Source organism: Pseudorca crassidens, chromosome 16, assembly GCF_039906515.1.
Source record: "Pseudorca crassidens isolate mPseCra1 chromosome 16, mPseCra1.hap1, whole genome shotgun sequence".
Classification (NCBI taxonomy): domain Eukaryota; kingdom Metazoa; phylum Chordata; class Mammalia; order Artiodactyla; family Delphinidae; genus Pseudorca; species Pseudorca crassidens.
In genome coordinates, this window is record NC_090311.1 from 48,174,570 (window position 1) to 48,191,492 (window position 16,923).

The window sequence follows — 16,923 nt, forward strand, 5'->3', positions numbered from 1 at the left end:
AATCCTAAAATAATTCTACAATATTTTTAAAAGCACTTGAAAGCACAAACGCATGCTATGAATCAAAGGGAAAAGACCTGGAATTTTGAAACAGCTAAGGAAAACTCATAAACCTTAAAGGCAGAAAACCAGTTGCCTTTTTTGAATGCTATCAAATGACCAAAATTCCCTTCAAGTTAAATTCTAGCCTCCTTTTGTTTTGTTTTTTAATTTTTATTTATTTTTTATACAGCAGGTTCTTATTAGTTGTCTATTTTATACATATTAGTGTATACATGTCAATCCCAATCTAGTCTCCTTTTGAACTGAAAATTATTATCAATAAACTTTAATTTACAAAGTATCTGTATATTTTATAAAGGAATCATCAGTGTAAAGCTGAAACTTGCTAGACTTTACATCACAGTAAATAATTTTAAACTAAATGCAACAAACACTTAAAATATTTCTTGGAATAACAGAAACAGCATAACTTCGAGTCAGATACACGGTGTGAATCTTAGCGTGCTATTTACCATCTAGGTGATCATCAACAATTTGCCTGGTCTCTGTGAGCCTCAGTTCACCCTCCAGATAAATCGGGAATTATAATACCTACTTCAGAATGAAAAGAAACATTCCAACTACTTACTAAATGGGAAGGTGGGGGTCAGGACAGAGTTTGGATTATTCCACTCTTTTTAAAAAATCTATCTATACAATTTGAATTTTTTTTACAACTTGTAAATAATTTAAAAACATAGTGATTTTAAAAACTAAAAAATCTACTTTTAGAGGTTCTTTTAGAGATATTTCGTAAAACATCTACACATAGGAGACTCCCAGTTAAAATTTCCTCTCTCCTTCCATAGCCTTTCTACCTTCTTGAATTCAGGTGAACAAAACTGGGAAGAAGCAAAGTTAAACATTTATTTTTCTGAAGGCTATAGTTATCAAGAAAGAGATAAACAAGGGCAATAAAACTAAGCTTTTAAACCACTTTCCTCAAAACATACCTAAGAATTTAATCTGAAGGGGAAAAATTTCCACGTTCACTGATTCTAATCACTTTATTCTGATACTTTGTATTTGCTTGTTGTTGTTTTTGCAATATAAAATAATACTATCAAGTGAAAAGGAAATTTAGTACCTTAATCATTTGACCAACAAGACAAATTCAGGATTCAGTCCAGAGAATAGTTATCACTGAAAAACACAATACAAATATAATGACTATCATTTATCTAGCAAATAAGATAATACAAAAAAAAAAAGATAAAAATAAGATAAGCTCCGCCTTTTTTGCTTTGACAGCACACTGAATAGATTAATGTAATTTAGTTCATCTAGGTTATCACCTTATACTGTACATAATACTGTGAGAATTAAAACATTCTCTTCCATATGCTAATAGATGAATAAAGTGAATGTCAGGAAGCAAAATCGTTTTGCAGGTCAAAAAAGTGCCATTTTAAAATCACGAAAGTACACTGGGACCGCTAAAGCTGGTTATGCGGCCTTTGATAGCTTGTCTTAAAAACTGAGTCATTAGACTTTTCCAAGCATCTAATGTATAACTTTAGCATTTCTCATCAAGTATGTGTAAGTACATAATTAAACCCTCATGTCCCTTAACGTTTACAAATCCTATTCTGGACCATTAATACATATACTACTGAGAAACAATATCCGGGAGTTATTATTGCATTTCTACAGTGTCCTTGTTTTTAGACTATTTCAAGAACGTCTCTCTGAAATGGGGAAGCACACTCAGTAAATTTCAGAAAGATACAACGATTTGTATCAAATTTGCATTTGATACAACATAACTATTTCATCTCAACCTCATTGAGTGGTTGAATGGAACAAAATTTAAAACTTAAAGTGGTGAAAGCCAATAGGTAAGGGATTCCCCAGCTCTCAGGCTTTCTCCCTTCCACTTCCTGCAAGCCACTTCAAAACTCCAACTCCGATGACAAGAGTTCTTCGAAGTCCCAGCGGATAAAGCCAAGCTCTTAGCCCGGCCTCCAAACGCTGCTTCTCCGGGCCGCCCCAAGACAGATGCAAGGGTGACAGGATGGCTGCCCCGCGCCCAAGGGCGCGAGGGCGGAAAGGAGGGACACCCATGACTCATTCGCCCTCGGCCCACCGCCAGACCGCACCACCTTCACCCGCGCGCGGTCTCGGGACCGGACTCTCAGCGCCCCCCAGAGGCGGGTGGGCCCCTTCCCCAGGAAGGCCCCCTCCCCCGGCAAAACAGCCCCCCGGACGAGGCCCGGGGCGCGTACAAACCTGAGACACCTGCTCCCCGCAAATCCCGGAAGCTTGCTGGGTGCCTCGCCCCGCCCCTCACCCTGCGAGCATGCGCACCAGGACGGCCCACGCCTGCGCGCCCCCGAGAGCCCCCGCCGGCGCACGCCGCCGACCCGGCTCCCTGGGCGGCGCGCGCCCCCGCCCTGCAAGGCACAGGCGACGTTGGCCCACTGCACCCTAAGTCCGTCCTCCCGTTAGGCGGCGAGCGCCGGAGGGGAGGGGACAGCCAGGAAGGCAGGAAGCTACAGCTTAAAAGGGCAGCCCGCGCGGGGCCCTTCCTCCCTCTGTCCGTCCCCGGGCCTGTGAGAGCGCCTGCCTCTGCGGCCTCCGTCCTGCCGACATGTACCGGTGCCTGGGTGAAGCGCTGCAGCTGTCCCGCGTCGGGCCCGCAGCCCTAGGCTCGGCGGCGGCCGACTCGGCCGCGCTGCTGGGCCGGGCCCGCGGGCAGCCCGCCACAGCCGCCGCCACCCCGCAGCCGGGGCTCGCGCCGCCCGGCCGGCGACAGTACAGCGAGGCGGCGGCCGACCGCGAGGACGACCCCAACTTCTTCAAGATGGTGGAGGGCTTCTTTGACCGCGGCGCCAGCATCGTGGAGGACAAGCTGGTGGAGGACCTGAAGATCCGGGAGAGCGAGGAGCAGAAGCGGAACCGGGTGCGTGGCATCCTGCGGATCATCAAGCCCTGCAACCATGTGCTGAGTCTGTCCTTCCCCATCCGGCGCGACGACGGCTCCTGGGAGGTCATCGAGGGCTACCGGGCCCAGCACAGCCAGCACCGCACGCCCTGCAAGGGAGGTGAGCCCCTCGCGCCCTGTCCCGCGGCCCTGCCCCGCCCCGCCCCGCCCGGCCTCCTGCCTCCTGCCTCCTGCCTCCCGGTCACGGCTCGACTCAGCCCCGGCGGGCACTGTCCACCTCCCACGTTCCCCGCTCCCTCCCAGCCCCGGCCTGGGATGTGTCAGGCTCTGGTGGATAGTGAATTTTCCGCCCTATCCCCACCACGTAGTTGGTCCTTCCCCCGCGAGCCGTCATCCCCGGCTTATGCTTGTTGATGCTGTATGCAGAAGACACTGCCACCGCTCTTTTGATCCTAGCGACTGTGACAAACAGGGTGGGTCTTGACGGAAATCACTTGTAGAAAAGGAAATGACCGGCCCATCAGATTGTGCCTCTACAAGATTTTGTGGGCTTCTATGACTCAGGCGAACGCAAACCACAAAATAATTGTTTTCGGATTTTTTCACTCTTTGTACAACAGTGACAGATGATACAGGAACATACAAAATGAATTGCCTTTTAAGTTTGAAATTCAGAGTTTTACTAACCAGATGAATTTATTAATTATACTTCGATATTTTATTAAATTACTTTCCTACTCTGGCAGCTTCAGTTTTGCACACACAGAAAAAGGTAATACATGAGCAGTGTAACACCTGACAAACACCAGGCATCCTGACAGTAAGTCTAAAGGGTGTAGACTGCAGGACGGCCCGCCAGCCAATGGAATGAAATAGCCCTGTGGGTGTGTGCTGGTTCAGGCTAGCACCAGATTTGAGCTTGAGGAAAAGATAAAGTGCTTGAAGAAAGGGGATGAGTCGGTTAAAATTTGATAGTCACTAAGTTATCCTGTAGCTTAAATTTTTGAATGTCTGTAGATTTGGCTTCTTCTGCAGTCAGATTGCTTTCTTTGGGCAAATAAAGGCTCCCCCGCTACTTTTCCCCCTTAAAATCGCACAATGCATCTTTAATAGTGCTTAAAAGTAACGTGGCAAAACCATTTTTTTCTATTAAAAAATTATGTAGAATAAAGAGCCTGAGGAGGTACAGTCTAGCTGGAGGTTGCTTGGCTAATAAGCACAGAGGATGTTGGGCTAGACCCTTTGTCTCTGTAAATCTGGTCCAGTGTTCTATTATACCAGCTGACTTCTAAGGATGATTTTTAGAAATCTCTCTAGCAGAAAAATTTGAGCTCTGCTGGCATTCTTAGCCCAGGAACAAAGGTTGCTTCAAACTGCAAAGGTAAATGATTTACCTCTACTACTTGCTAAATTTGCATTGACCCCACCCACTTCTAGGACTTAACCTTTAGAGCTTAATTATCCTCTAGCTCTCAGTTTCCTCTTCTAAAACCAACTTTTGAACCACTTTGACCTCTGGTTTCCCTTTCCAGCTCCAATACTACATAAAACATACACACTGTCCATCTACAGCGCCTTCTTCCTATCCACTCCCTTATTCTCTAAACCAAGAATACAAGTTCAAGCTCCCAAGAAAATCAAAGATGATGGAAGAAGAGGCAAAGTTAGCAAATATTAAATTGCAGTGTTTCTTTAGAATGGACATCGAGTTTATATACTATCTTATTGGCAGTATTTTCCAGTTGCTTAAAAGGTATGCAGGGAAACCAGTATATTTGTTTTTCTGCAGGATCTGACTTCGTTTCCTTGAAGTTCTTTGTATTATTCTGTTCTTTCTATGCCAGGCCCTCTCCTATCATGAGTCACAACTCCACAGACTCAATAAAGCAACTAAAGTTTGACCTAATTTGTTAGTCCTCTTCCTCTTGCCACAGCAGTTTTATACCAAAATAATAATAAACCTAGCAACAAATTGCATCAGCTATAGAAAGCACTGTTACTGTAACACTTGTTCCTACTAGAACGTAAGATACAATTCTCTGTTCTGTTTATCCCATTTACAAGAAGGCTTGCTAGTGAAAGCACTACTAAATCCCAGCATATTAACAGAGAAACGGAAGTGCAACTAATAAATAGTAGCAAGCATTGCAAGATAATATGAAAGAAAATCAGCCAATATAAAGTGATAAATTTATTATCTTAAGAAATTTGAAAGACTTTATGGAGAGAGAGGATGGGGGAGGATCAGATAGCTATGCAGGCTCTTCAACATATTTTGGGGTGCTTAAGATAATGAACAGGGTGATGATGAATAGATGATCAGCAAAATGGGGGTACTGTAGACATCCATGCTTTGCTTTCATGACACTCTGGGATTTTCCTACCCATTTATCACCCCCATCTTGTTGCAGAGAATGTATATTCCAAGAGGGACTTATTTTCAGTGGGTTTTTTTCCCTCTAATTAAACAGTACAAGAAAGTTGTTAACCTCCTTGGTCTCACTCTTGTTTTAGAATATTAGGTGACTGAGATTTTTTAAAATGCTTTGGAGAAGCCATGTGAACTTACCCTCCTAAGCACACTTTTCTCTCCCCATCCTAACTCAACTGCCTTCTTGACCAACTTCTTTGGGTTGGGGGGGACCCTTGTCTGCTCTGCATCATCCTTTTCCCAACCCTCAGCTTTCTAATCTTTCATCAAGAGCAACCTTTAACCTGAGTTTTCCAACATAAAATTCTCAAGGTTGTAGCAAAGCAACAATCTAATTTATAATATGGGTAAGTGAAACAGGTGGTTTTAAGACCTGAGGGTGGCTGATGTGTACTTTATACTGAGTAAATATTTAATAAGTAAATATTTAATGATAGTTTTTGTGCTTCTCTTTTCCCACATAACCATATTTAAATGAACGCAATAGATTTGCATCTGTTAAGGATTTGCAAAAGAGTGTGCTTCATGCTCTGAAAGGAAGTTTTAAGGGAGGCCTTAAAAATATTTTCAGCAAAGATGAATCTTGTGGGAATTTACTTTAAGAAGACTTTCAAAGGTTCTTATGTGTTTGAAAACATTATCAGTGATTATTCCTGTTAACTTTTTCAGAATAAATTCTCTGTATTTTATTGGCCCTGGTTCAACCTGAGATTAATATACCTTTTTAGAAGGAAATTTATTATTTAACTCACTGGGGGAGAAGTAGAGAGATTGATGATAGCAATTCATTGATGTAGGAGTCAGTTTACTTTCTATTCCCTCCTGTCCTCCCATCCTCCACCCCCCTCAGGTCTTCAGATTAAAAATGTTGAGTCCAAATTTCCTGTGACTGATTCTTCCTCTTAGAACTTTCTAAAATTATCATTTAAATAAAGTTGATGGAATCCTGATGCACTGACCTAAATCTTTCATTTAACTGCAAATATCAGCACCACCACCCCCAAAAAAAAGTGTACCTTATGTTGACCCATTGACTTGTTTTTAAGAGCCAAAATGCAAAAAAAGAAACAGTAGGAGGTAGATGGTCTTTGTTCTTGTCTTTGGGCGGCAGGATACAGGGGTTGGGGGCAGGGCAGCCAGCTAAGGGTTGGAGTCAGTACAGTACTGAAGTCCCCCTCGGCCTTTGGGATCTAAGTTTGTGGTAAATGGTAGTGCTTTTTGAGAAAACACTAGAAAGTACTGATACTGTGGTTTTTGTTTGTTTTTTTAACATCTTTATTGGAGTATAATTGCTTTACAGTGGTGTGTTAGTTTCTGCTTTATAACAAAGTAAATCAGTTGTACATATACATATGTTCCCATATCTCTTCCCTCTTGCGTCTCCCTCCCTCCCACCTCTCTAGGTAGTCACAAAGCACCGAGCTGATCTCCCTGTGCTATGCGGCTGCTTCCCACTAGCTATCTATTTTACGTTTGGTAGTATATATATGTCCATGCCACTCTCTCACTTTGTCACAGCTTACCCTTCCTCCTCCCCATATCCTCAAGTCCATTCTCTAGTAGGTCTCTGATACTGGTTTTAAATGAGACATCCTCTGCTTTCACTGGAAAAAAAATGTTTCTTACTTATTTCTCCTATGCTGAATTGACAACCATCAAAACGGGTAACTTTGAATAAATTCACACTGTCTGATATTTTTAGAATGTGAGTATGTGTCTACATCTGCTGCCACAAGGTAAATGTAGTCTTTGTATATAAATTTAACTCAACCTGGAAGTTCAGTTAGAACACAGGTAGTTTATGTCTTCTACCCTCTAGCCCTTAGCCTTGAGTTATTGTTGTTTTTAATACTTTTTTAGTTAAATATGAATTGCGTTGCTGTTATAAAGGTCTTCTTATTTCATGGGAGCCAAATGCCCTCCCCGAAAATACTAGGGAATGAAGAGCTACGATAACGGTGGAGACCTGTAAGCCAGGTTGTCCTTCAGTCTTCCTGTCACTTTGTGTGAATCCCTCTAGCTAGTTTGCTTTGGCAGTAAAAACCCCATTTGCAGGAAGACAAACACTTACTGCTCACTTAATATGCAAAAGACACTTTTCAGGAAGTGGGGCATCAAAAATTGGAGGACAAACACCAGTAGTATGTATCAAACTCCAGATAAACTGACAATGTTTAAATTTCTAAGAAATGACTTAGATTTTATAACTTATACAGTGGGAAGAATCTAGGTTTAGATTGTTGGTGATAATTTAGAATTGCTTGGGAAAATTGTTTCTTATCCAATTATGTTAAAGATACTGAGGGCTTTGCCAACAACCAATAATAATTAGGTTGTTATAATGTAAATAATAAAGGAAAAAACCTTTAATATCACTTTAATGAAGCACATTGATTCATAAATGGCCCATAATTGCTCTACCCAACAAACCCCTGTTAAAATACATACGTATGACTCAAATGTTGTAATAATAGTGAAAGTTATAAAATGAAGCAGCTCTACTCCCAATCTGTTCCTACAAGATAACCGTGAACAGTCTTAAGTCCACAGCTATTATCTAAAACTGACCTAGCTATCTAGATGAATCAGTGTTTTCCCCTTTCCAGAGGCAGAAAATAATGCAGATTGAAGTACTCACTATCAAGACTGAAATGTTAATGTATGAAATACTACTGATAAAGGCAGGACAGGTTTTATGAAGGGCACGAAGACAATCTGGGAGAGGGCTGCTCAAGACATTTTTAGTTACCTTTCAAAAGGCAGCTGTACCTGGGAGAGTCTGCCTTCACAAAGGTCAACTGGCAAAACAAGGGATAGCAATAATAGCATTTATTGAGCTCTTACGTGTACACCAGGCATTTTGCTAAGAGCTTTTCGTGCATCACTGCTTTGATTCCTCAGGACAACCTCATGAATGCACTGTTGACCCAGATTTTCAGATGCAGATACTAAGGCTGAAGAGTGAGGTCTCCCTTGGCAGGGTTACACAGCAGTAAGTAGTAGGGTTGGGTTCAGGCTCCAGCCATCTGATTCCAGCACCCACCTTCTTAGTCATTGTCTGGATTTATTCATGTAAAAAGTTACAAATTGTATCATGGGGTAAGCACTGATTGAGAATCATGTCATGCCATCAACACAGTGATTCCTACTACTTTGGATCATTTGAAATTTATTGATAGCTATTAGAAGACCTAACTTCTTGCTAGAAAATAAATGGCGTTCACAGGTGATGACTTTACCAGTCCCTTTTTTTGTAATTACTTAGGCAATGAAGGAACATTTTAAAGAGTTTTCCGTTGAAAGAGGTTTCAAGAGCTTTGGTGTTTAAACAGTTTATGTCGGCCAGAAAAACTCATTTCTCCACCAGTGTTATTTCATGTATCTTTATGGGTCTTCAGTGCGATAATTCTTTTAGCACTTTGCAATATGTTTATTCTTTAGAGTTAGTCAAAATTTATTACTACTCAGGTCACTAATTTTTTTTTTTTTTTTTTGCGGTACGCGGGCCTTTCACTGCTGTGGCCTCTCCCGTTGCGGAGCACAGGCTCCGGACGCGCAGGCTCAGCGGCCATGGCTCACGGGCCCAGCCGCTCTGCGGCATGTGGGATCTTCCCAGACCGGAGCACGAACCCGTGTCTCCTGCATTGGCAGGCAGACTCTCAGCCACTGCGCCACCAGGGAAGCCCAGGTCACTAATTTTTAAATGGCTTTCTTCTGGGTGTCTCTTCCTAAAAACTAAGAAAAGCCTTTGTTTATCGTGAATTGCTGTTCTCTTGATTGTTCTTGGAGAAAGTCTTTCAGACCTTCTAATTTTTCTAAATTGCTGCTTGGCTAGAGGAAAATGTGAAAGATGACACAAATGAAAATTATAAAGGTTGATTTTCCTTTCCTGGAACCAGTCAATAAGTGACACAGTTGGAAGCACACTGGATAATATGTTACTGCAATAGGAGTTCAAGGAAGATGCCCAGGAAAGACCATCTTGATTTGGAAGTAGGGAAGGCTGGTTAGGAGTTAGACTGGGGAAAGGTCATTTCAGATAGATATGTCTTAGAGGGGGTGGCATCAGCTCAGGCAGGAGGTGGGACTGTGTGTTGGGGTCATGAGGACAGAATATGTTTGTAAATAGTGAAAAGTAAGGTTTTATGGAATAATAAATATTTATGTGGTTTCTGCCTGCAGTTCCTAATACAGAGCTCCTAAAATCCTTGTAATTTCCTTAGTGATAGGGGTTCTGGGAGTATCCATTGTTCTAATATTTGGCCTTTGACTCCAGTTGCTCACACGGAGCCCCTGAAACCCTTGTAATTTCCTGAGTTATGGGGGGTGGTAGAGAGTTCCTAAATCCCTTGGAATTTCCTGGGTGATAAGAGCACCTTTTGTTCTAATGAGGCAACTCTTGATGGGCTCCTGGTTAGCTTCAGGGTTCCCCTACAGGTAGAATATATGGAATAGGGAGTCAAAGATGTAACTCTCATCTGAGACACTGGTAGAAAAACTGGTATCAGGGAAAGAAGTGTTACTAGGAAAGAGGACTGAATTTTGAAAATAAAGGGAATCTGGTGTAAAATGATCCTTAGGAAAAATGGAGATACAGGCGTATGTTTTTCTCAATCTTACCCTTGCAAAAAAAACAGTGTGGTGCCCGTCCCTACCTTGTCTCCCATATCCCTATAATTCTTCTCGTCCTCTCTTAAGATCCCTCTCAGATATCACCTAGAGTTGTAAATAATAGATATGAAACTAGATATCTGAAATTTTGAGCCTTTACCTCTTTGAACCTTTTTATAACAAATTGTTGTCTTTTACTAAGTGCTATCCACTTTATATTCACCAATTTTACTAACATCATTTCCAGGACCTGTTTGGTATGAAGATATGACTAAACTTAGTGTTATCAGAATAAGGAATCTATAAAACAAAAATTAACAGAATCCCCCTTTTAATTCATATTCTTTCCTCCATCCATCGGGCAGTAAGTTAAATACTTAAACACAAAACAACTCTATGTTCTGTAGATATGTATGTACATAAACGCAGGGAAATGACTTGGAAGGCTATATACATTTAAGTTGCCAAGAATAGTCACCCCTAAGGGCTGGGGTCATAAGTGGTAATCAGGAGACATCAGCTTTTTCTCTATTTGAATTTTGAAAACATGCGTATGTGTTACATAATCTTGAAATTTTAATGGAAAGAAGAGATATATTTTTCATTTCGTTTTTCCAACAGCAGCTAAACATTTGCTTCCCAGAAAGCTTAGTTTTGTCTTTTCAAAATGCTTAAAATAAAGATTTTGATAATGGGTTAAGACTGTAAAGTGTTTGTTCCCTGCCTTCTTAAAAGGAACAGTACATGGATACTGTCAAGCAGGCTTTAGTTTCTGTACTAAATGCTCCTTCCTGGAGCTGAAGGAATTTTTGTGAGACTTCTAGTATTTTGCATGGTCATTACTTGCTGGTGGGTAGGTACTGGTTCCTCACTGCTTCTTTCCCTCCTCTCCTCATTTTTAATTAAGTTATGCTCTTCTATTGCGAGTTAGGGAATATTAAGTGAGAAAATAGGTTCTAATGAGTAAATGGCAAGTGTATTAGTGCATGAATTTTAAGAGTTCTAAGTCCTCTTTGCCTTTCTGGGGTTCTGTACTTGGGGTAGAACTCTTGGTTATTGAGTAAATAGTTTCTGAAAAGAGACAATACAGTTGGAAATTGAATTTCTGGTCAGTAAATCAAAGCCTGTTAAAAGATCCAGGTTCAAGTAACTTTTAAAACCCCATTTGAATTTTCATGAATGTGTTTAGTTAATGATTCATCATAAAAAACAATGGTGACTTAGTCGCTAGGAGCTTTTTTGTATGTTTTTGGGTTTGAGTCAGCTAGCAAGAGGGAGAAAAATTCAAGCTACTCAGTTCTGTTTTTCACTGCATCTTTTTCAGAGTAATCAGCTGATGTGTTTTCTTTATCACCATAGCAACTTAGTCAGTTTTTGCTTTTGATTTTTTTTTTTCCTCCTAGAAAAACTTACTGTACACCAATCTTAGGCTCTTGAGGGTAGTAAGGAAAATATTTGGGAATTAAGTTAAAAGGCTGAGAAATGTTTTGTGCTGTGTATAGTTTGCAGAGGTCTGCATTTCATTAATGTTCTTTTGAAACATCTGATTATCAGTTAGCTCAAAATAACTATATGTTAAGTTAATTTATCTGGAGAATCAAAGGTATGATTTCAAAGTTCTATCACCAATCTTTCCTCCAACTTTACCAAGTTTGATAAATAATAAACATTGTCATGGGTGGTGTTTCTTTAATTTCCTCTGGTGAGCTGAAAGCACAGATTACTTTCAGCCGTGGTCCTTGAGTTTAGACCCCGTTTATTTCTTTTCTTTTTTCTTTTTTATTTTATATTGGAGTATAGCTGATTTACAATGTTGTGTTAGTTTCAGGTGTACAGCAAAGTGATTCAGTTATACATATACATATTTCTATTCTTTTTCAGATTCTTTCCCAGATAGGTTATTACAGAGTATTGAGTAGTGTGTAAATGTTAATCCCAACCTCCAGACCCCATTTATAATGACATCAGACCTGTGGTCCACATCTGTATAATCACCCAGTTCCCTTTCTAGTGTACCCAGCCAGGGACTTGTGCTTTCCATTGGAAGCATCTACCTCCATTATTACATCTGTCGTTCAAAGATCCTGTTGATCTCTTCCCAAACAGTAGCAATGCTAGTGTCAGCGTAGGCTCTTAAGACTTAGGACACTGAAAAACTATAATATACTTTTCTCCATTTTTGTAATAAAAGTTGTTCCTTCTAGATTCTGTCCCTGTGCCCCATCCAATCCCTGTTGGTCTTGCTTACCTTTAGCCTTCTGTGTCACAGAAAAGAGGGAAAGAAAGGCTTGGTTTTATAAAAAGTGAGAATATTCATACTGCAAATAAGGTCCTTCTTGCTTCATTTTGGTTTAAAATATTTTAAGATTTTTTTTGTTTTCTTTTATGCATGTGGGTATTTGGCTTTATTGAACGACTTTGTCTTCATATTTACTATTCTTGCTATACAGGAGGCATTCAAAAATGCTAGGTTTTCCCCTTCTTTCAGAACTTCAAAGTATATGTCACATCATTTTGTCCTTCATGTACACCAATTGTGCTAATATCTCCTTATCCACTGAATTTACAAATTTATTGGAGAATATTGTCTTTTTTGCAGTCATATTCTTAGCATTCATTAGAATGTGGTAAAGAATTTTCAGGTGGCAGTATATTTTTAGTAATTATCTTTGGTTTCCAGTCGCAGAGGAAGAAGAGTAACTAGCCTTCCCTTGGGTGTGGGTAATTCCTGTATTACTGGAGTCTGTACTAGTATATCTGCCAAATTCCACACGTAAAAACATTCACGTATCACTAATTAGAAAGTTAAAAATGAAAGCATATGTCTTCTTTAGCCTAGGCATCCCCTGCATTTATTTCTAGGTCTCTCACCCTTATCAGTTACAGGGCTTATTCCCCTGACTCCACTACTTTCCTTATAGTGGTCCCTTGCCTCAATTCACTAGAAGTCTTCATTGGTTCCTAGCCTGCAGAAAATGCCTGTGGAGTGAGGTGATTTATGTAACTACTACTCTTCAGTGTCTTGCAGTTGAGCTCTCTAAATGGGTGTGGCTAGGAAAGAAAATTTCACTTTACAAACAGGAATTCCTGGGTGCCATCCAGTGGAAACATGTTTTTTGTTACATGCAGTTTCTGACTCATAGCATTCCAGGACTTCTGCAATAAAGTAGACTTTGTTTACACTGTTTTGTAGAAGGAGGGGCCTGGTTTCTAATGAGCATTTAAGTCTAGAACATTAGGATTGCTGTCTGATTTATGAGTGTTAGTATTTCAAGCTGTTTTTCGTTTCCCACTGAATGCATTAGTTATAAGCACTGGGTAAGGGAAAGTAACTTTTCCCGCACTTAAGAAAGCAAGGAAAATTAATGTAACTTAGTGACTATTTCCATAGACTCTAAAAGCACAATGAAAAAAGTGCTTCAACTGTAATAGGAAAAATGCTGATTCTTAATAGAGCACTATTTTACCACCTCCACGAATTTGTCTTGAGAAGTAATAAAATCAAAGTTTATTGAGCTGTTTGTTTAAAATCCTATCCATTTAAATTTTTAAAAACTACATTTCTTTGTTATTTGCTACTACTTTGCAGTACTTATAATAGCAGTGAAAATAGTTGAGATTGAAGTATTGACCACATGCAGACACTGTGCCAGCTGCCTCAAACACATTATCCCAAGCAATTCTGGCATGAAGCCTAAGAGCACTGTTTGCACCTCCCCAGGTGAGCAAGTGCAGATGCCCACAGCAGTTGCTATTGGGGTGAATTCACTTAGTTAGGAAATGCTGGGCACTGCACCCAACCCAGCTCCCTGGCCTAGCATAGTTTCCACTAAATAATATGCCTAAGTAATGCCTATTCACTAAGTGACAATTTGTACAAACACATTTTAGTATTTAAACAAGTTTTTAACTTAACTAAGGAGATAAAAAACCTATACTCTGAAAAATTAAAGACATTATTGAAGGAAATTGAAGATACAAAGAAATGGAAAAATATCCTGTGTTCATAGATAGGAAGAATTCATAATATTAAAATGCCTGTAGTACTCAAAGCAATCAACAGGTTTTATGCAATCCCTATCAAAATCTCATAACAGGACTTCCCTGATGGTGCAGTGGTTAAAAATCCACCTGACAATGCAGGGTACATGGGTTAGAGCCCTGGTCCAGGAAGATTCAACATGCTGTAGAGCAACTAAGCCCGTGCGCCACAACTACTGAGCCTGCGCTCTAGAGCCCACAAGGCACAACTACCGAGCCCACGTGCCACAACTACCGAAGTCTGCGCACCTAGAGCCAATGCTCCACAACAAGAGAAGCCAGCACAATGATAAGCCCGCACACTGCAATGAAGAGTAGCCCCCACTCGATGCAACTAGAGAAAAGCCTGTGCGCAGCAATGAAGACCCAGTTCAGCCAAAAATTTAAAAAAAATCTCATAACAATTTTTCACAGAACTAGAACAAATAATCCTAAAATTTATATGGAACCACAAAAGATCCTGAATAGCCAAAACTGTCTTGAGAAAAAAGAACAAAGCTGGAGGTATCATACTCCCTGACTTCCAACTATACTACAAAGCTACAGTAATTAAAACAGTATAGTACTTACACAAAAACAGACACATTGATCAGTGGAACAGAATAGAGAGCCATAAAGAAACCCACACACTTATGGTCAATTAATCTACAACAAAGGAGGCAAGAATATACAATTGAGAAAAGATAGTCTTTTCAATAAGTGGTGCTGGGAAAACTGGGCAGCTACATGTAAAAGAATGAAATGAGAACATTTTCTCATGCTATACAAAATAATGGATTATACAAAAATAAACTCAATGGATTAAAGACCTAAAGATAAGACCAGAAACCATAAAACTTTCAGAAGAAAACATAGGCAGAACACTCTTTGATATAAATCATAGCAACATTTTTTTTTGATCTGTCTCCTAAGGCAAAGGAAACAAGCAAAAATAAACAAATGGGACCTAATTGAACTGTAAAGTGTTTGCATAGCAAAGGAAACCATCGACAAAATGAAAAGACAACCTACCGAGTGGGAGAAAATATTCACAAGTGGTATGACTGGTAAGGGGTTAAATATCCAAAGTATATAAACACCTCATGCAACTCAATACCAGAAAAACAACCTGATTAAAAAATGGACAGAAGACCACAAATAAAAAATGTTGGTGAGGATATAGAGAAAAGGGAATGCTAGTAGAGTTGGTGGGAGTGTATAAAATTGGTGCAGCCAATTTATGGAAAACTGTGGCAGTTCCTCAAAAGAAGTAAAGATAGAACTACCATAGGATCCAGCAGTTCCATTCCTGGGTAAATATCCGAAGAAAATGAAAATACTAATTCGAAAAGATACATGCACCTCAGTGTTTAGAGCAGCATTACTTGCAATAGCCAAGATATGGAGGCACTCTAAGTGTCCAAGAAATGAGCAGATAAAGATGTATATATATATAATTTTTATATATTATATATAGTTATGTATATAACTATATATAATATAAAAATGAATGCAGGGCTTCCCTGGTGGAGCAGTGGTTGAGAGTCCGCCTGCCAATGCAGGGGACATGGGTTCGTGCCCCAGTCCGGGAAGATCCTACATGCCACAGAGCGGCTGGGCCCGTGAGCCGTGGCCACTGAGCCTGCGCGTCCGGAGCCTGTGCTCTGCAACGGGAGAGGCCACAGCAGTGAGAGGCCCGCGTATCGCAAAAAAAAAAAAAAAAAAAAAAATGAATTTTACTCAGCCCTAAAAAAGAATGAAATTTTGCTGTTTGCAACCACATGAATGGACCTGGAAGGTATAATGCTTAGTAAAATAAATAAGAGACAAATACTGTATGTTATCACTCATATGTAGAAACTAAAAAATAAATAGGGACTTCCCTGGTGGCACAGTTGGGAATCCGCCTGCCAGTGCTGGGGACACGGGTTCGATAAATTAATTAATTTTTTAAAAATAAAATTAAATAAATGGATGAATTTCACAAAACATATTCATAGATATAGAGAACAATAGTGGTTACCAGGAGGGAGGGGCAAGTTAGGGGTAGGGGATTAAGAGGTACAAACTACTGTGTATAAAATAAGCTACAAGAATATATTGTGCAGCACAGGGAATATAGCCAACATTTTATAATAACTTTTTGTTTTTTGGCTGCATTGGGTCTTTGTTGCTGCTCACGGGCTTTCTCTAGTTGTGGCGAGCAGGGGCTACCCATTGTGGCGGTGCTCGGGCTTCTCACTGCGGTGGCTTCTCTTGTTGCAGTGCCCGGGCTCTAGGTGTGCGGGCTTCAGTAGTTGTGGAGCATGGGCTCAGTAGTTGTAGCCCTCGGGCTCTAGAGCGCAGGCTTAGAAGTTGTGGCGCACAGGCTTAGGTGCTCCGTGGCATGTGTGATCTTCCCCGGACCAGGGCTCAAACCTGTGTCTCCTGCATTGGCAGGAGGATTATTAACCACTGCGCCACCAGGGAAGTCCCTGTAATAACTTTAAATGGAGTATAATCTATAAAAGTAGTGAATTACTATGTTGTATACCTGAATACTTCAATTTAAAATATTTTTAATTAAACAATTTTTGTTGACAGTGTTTGGTCTTAATATTACTTACAAATTTTGGATTTTTTTTTTTTTCTGGAATAGTTTTTAGGACCTGGTACTTTTGCTTTTTAGTGCTTTTTATTCCATAATATGCACAGGCACTGACTTACATGTATGTCAAAATTTTAACATGGATTCTGTCTTTCTACCTTAAGTTTTAAGAGTCAAGAAATAGTCATATTTATTCCACATGTATTTGAGTGCCTAATACACGCAAATTTTCTGTTAGGCACCAAGAATTAGTAGACAAAAGAAAGTCTGTCTTCATGGTGCTAATTTGCTGGGGTGGGGGTGGGTGGTGGTGGAAGCTGGAGAGTAAACAAACATAAAGTCAATTTA

At 40.3% G+C, this 16,923-nt stretch overlaps 2 protein-coding genes across 11 annotated transcripts in view; one reads left to right on the forward strand and one right to left on the reverse strand.

Annotated features, from left to right (window-relative positions):
- SHLD2 (shieldin complex subunit 2) overlaps nucleotides 1-2,405 on the reverse strand; it is a 111,781-nt gene extending 109,376 nt beyond the window's left edge. For all 9 annotated transcript variants that reach the window (XR_010935892.1, XR_010935893.1, XM_067710292.1 and 6 more), the window contains exons 1-2: nucleotides 2,272-2,405; nucleotides 1,130-1,185 (exon numbers count right to left, since the gene is read on the reverse strand). The gene's annotated coding sequence lies outside the window, so the exon portion shown is untranslated. The remainder of the gene's footprint in view (nucleotides 1-1,129; nucleotides 1,186-2,271) is intronic.
- Nucleotides 2,406-2,481: 76 nt separating this feature from the next.
- GLUD1 (glutamate dehydrogenase 1) overlaps nucleotides 2,482-16,923 on the forward strand; it is a 40,101-nt gene continuing 25,659 nt past the window's right edge. For both annotated transcript variants that reach the window (XM_067710296.1, XM_067710297.1), the window contains exon 1: nucleotides 2,482-3,086. In XM_067710296.1, coding sequence (XP_067566397.1) covers nucleotides 2,633-3,086 — 454 coding nt within the window. In that variant the 5' untranslated portion in view covers nucleotides 2,482-2,632. The remainder of the gene's footprint in view (nucleotides 3,087-16,923) is intronic.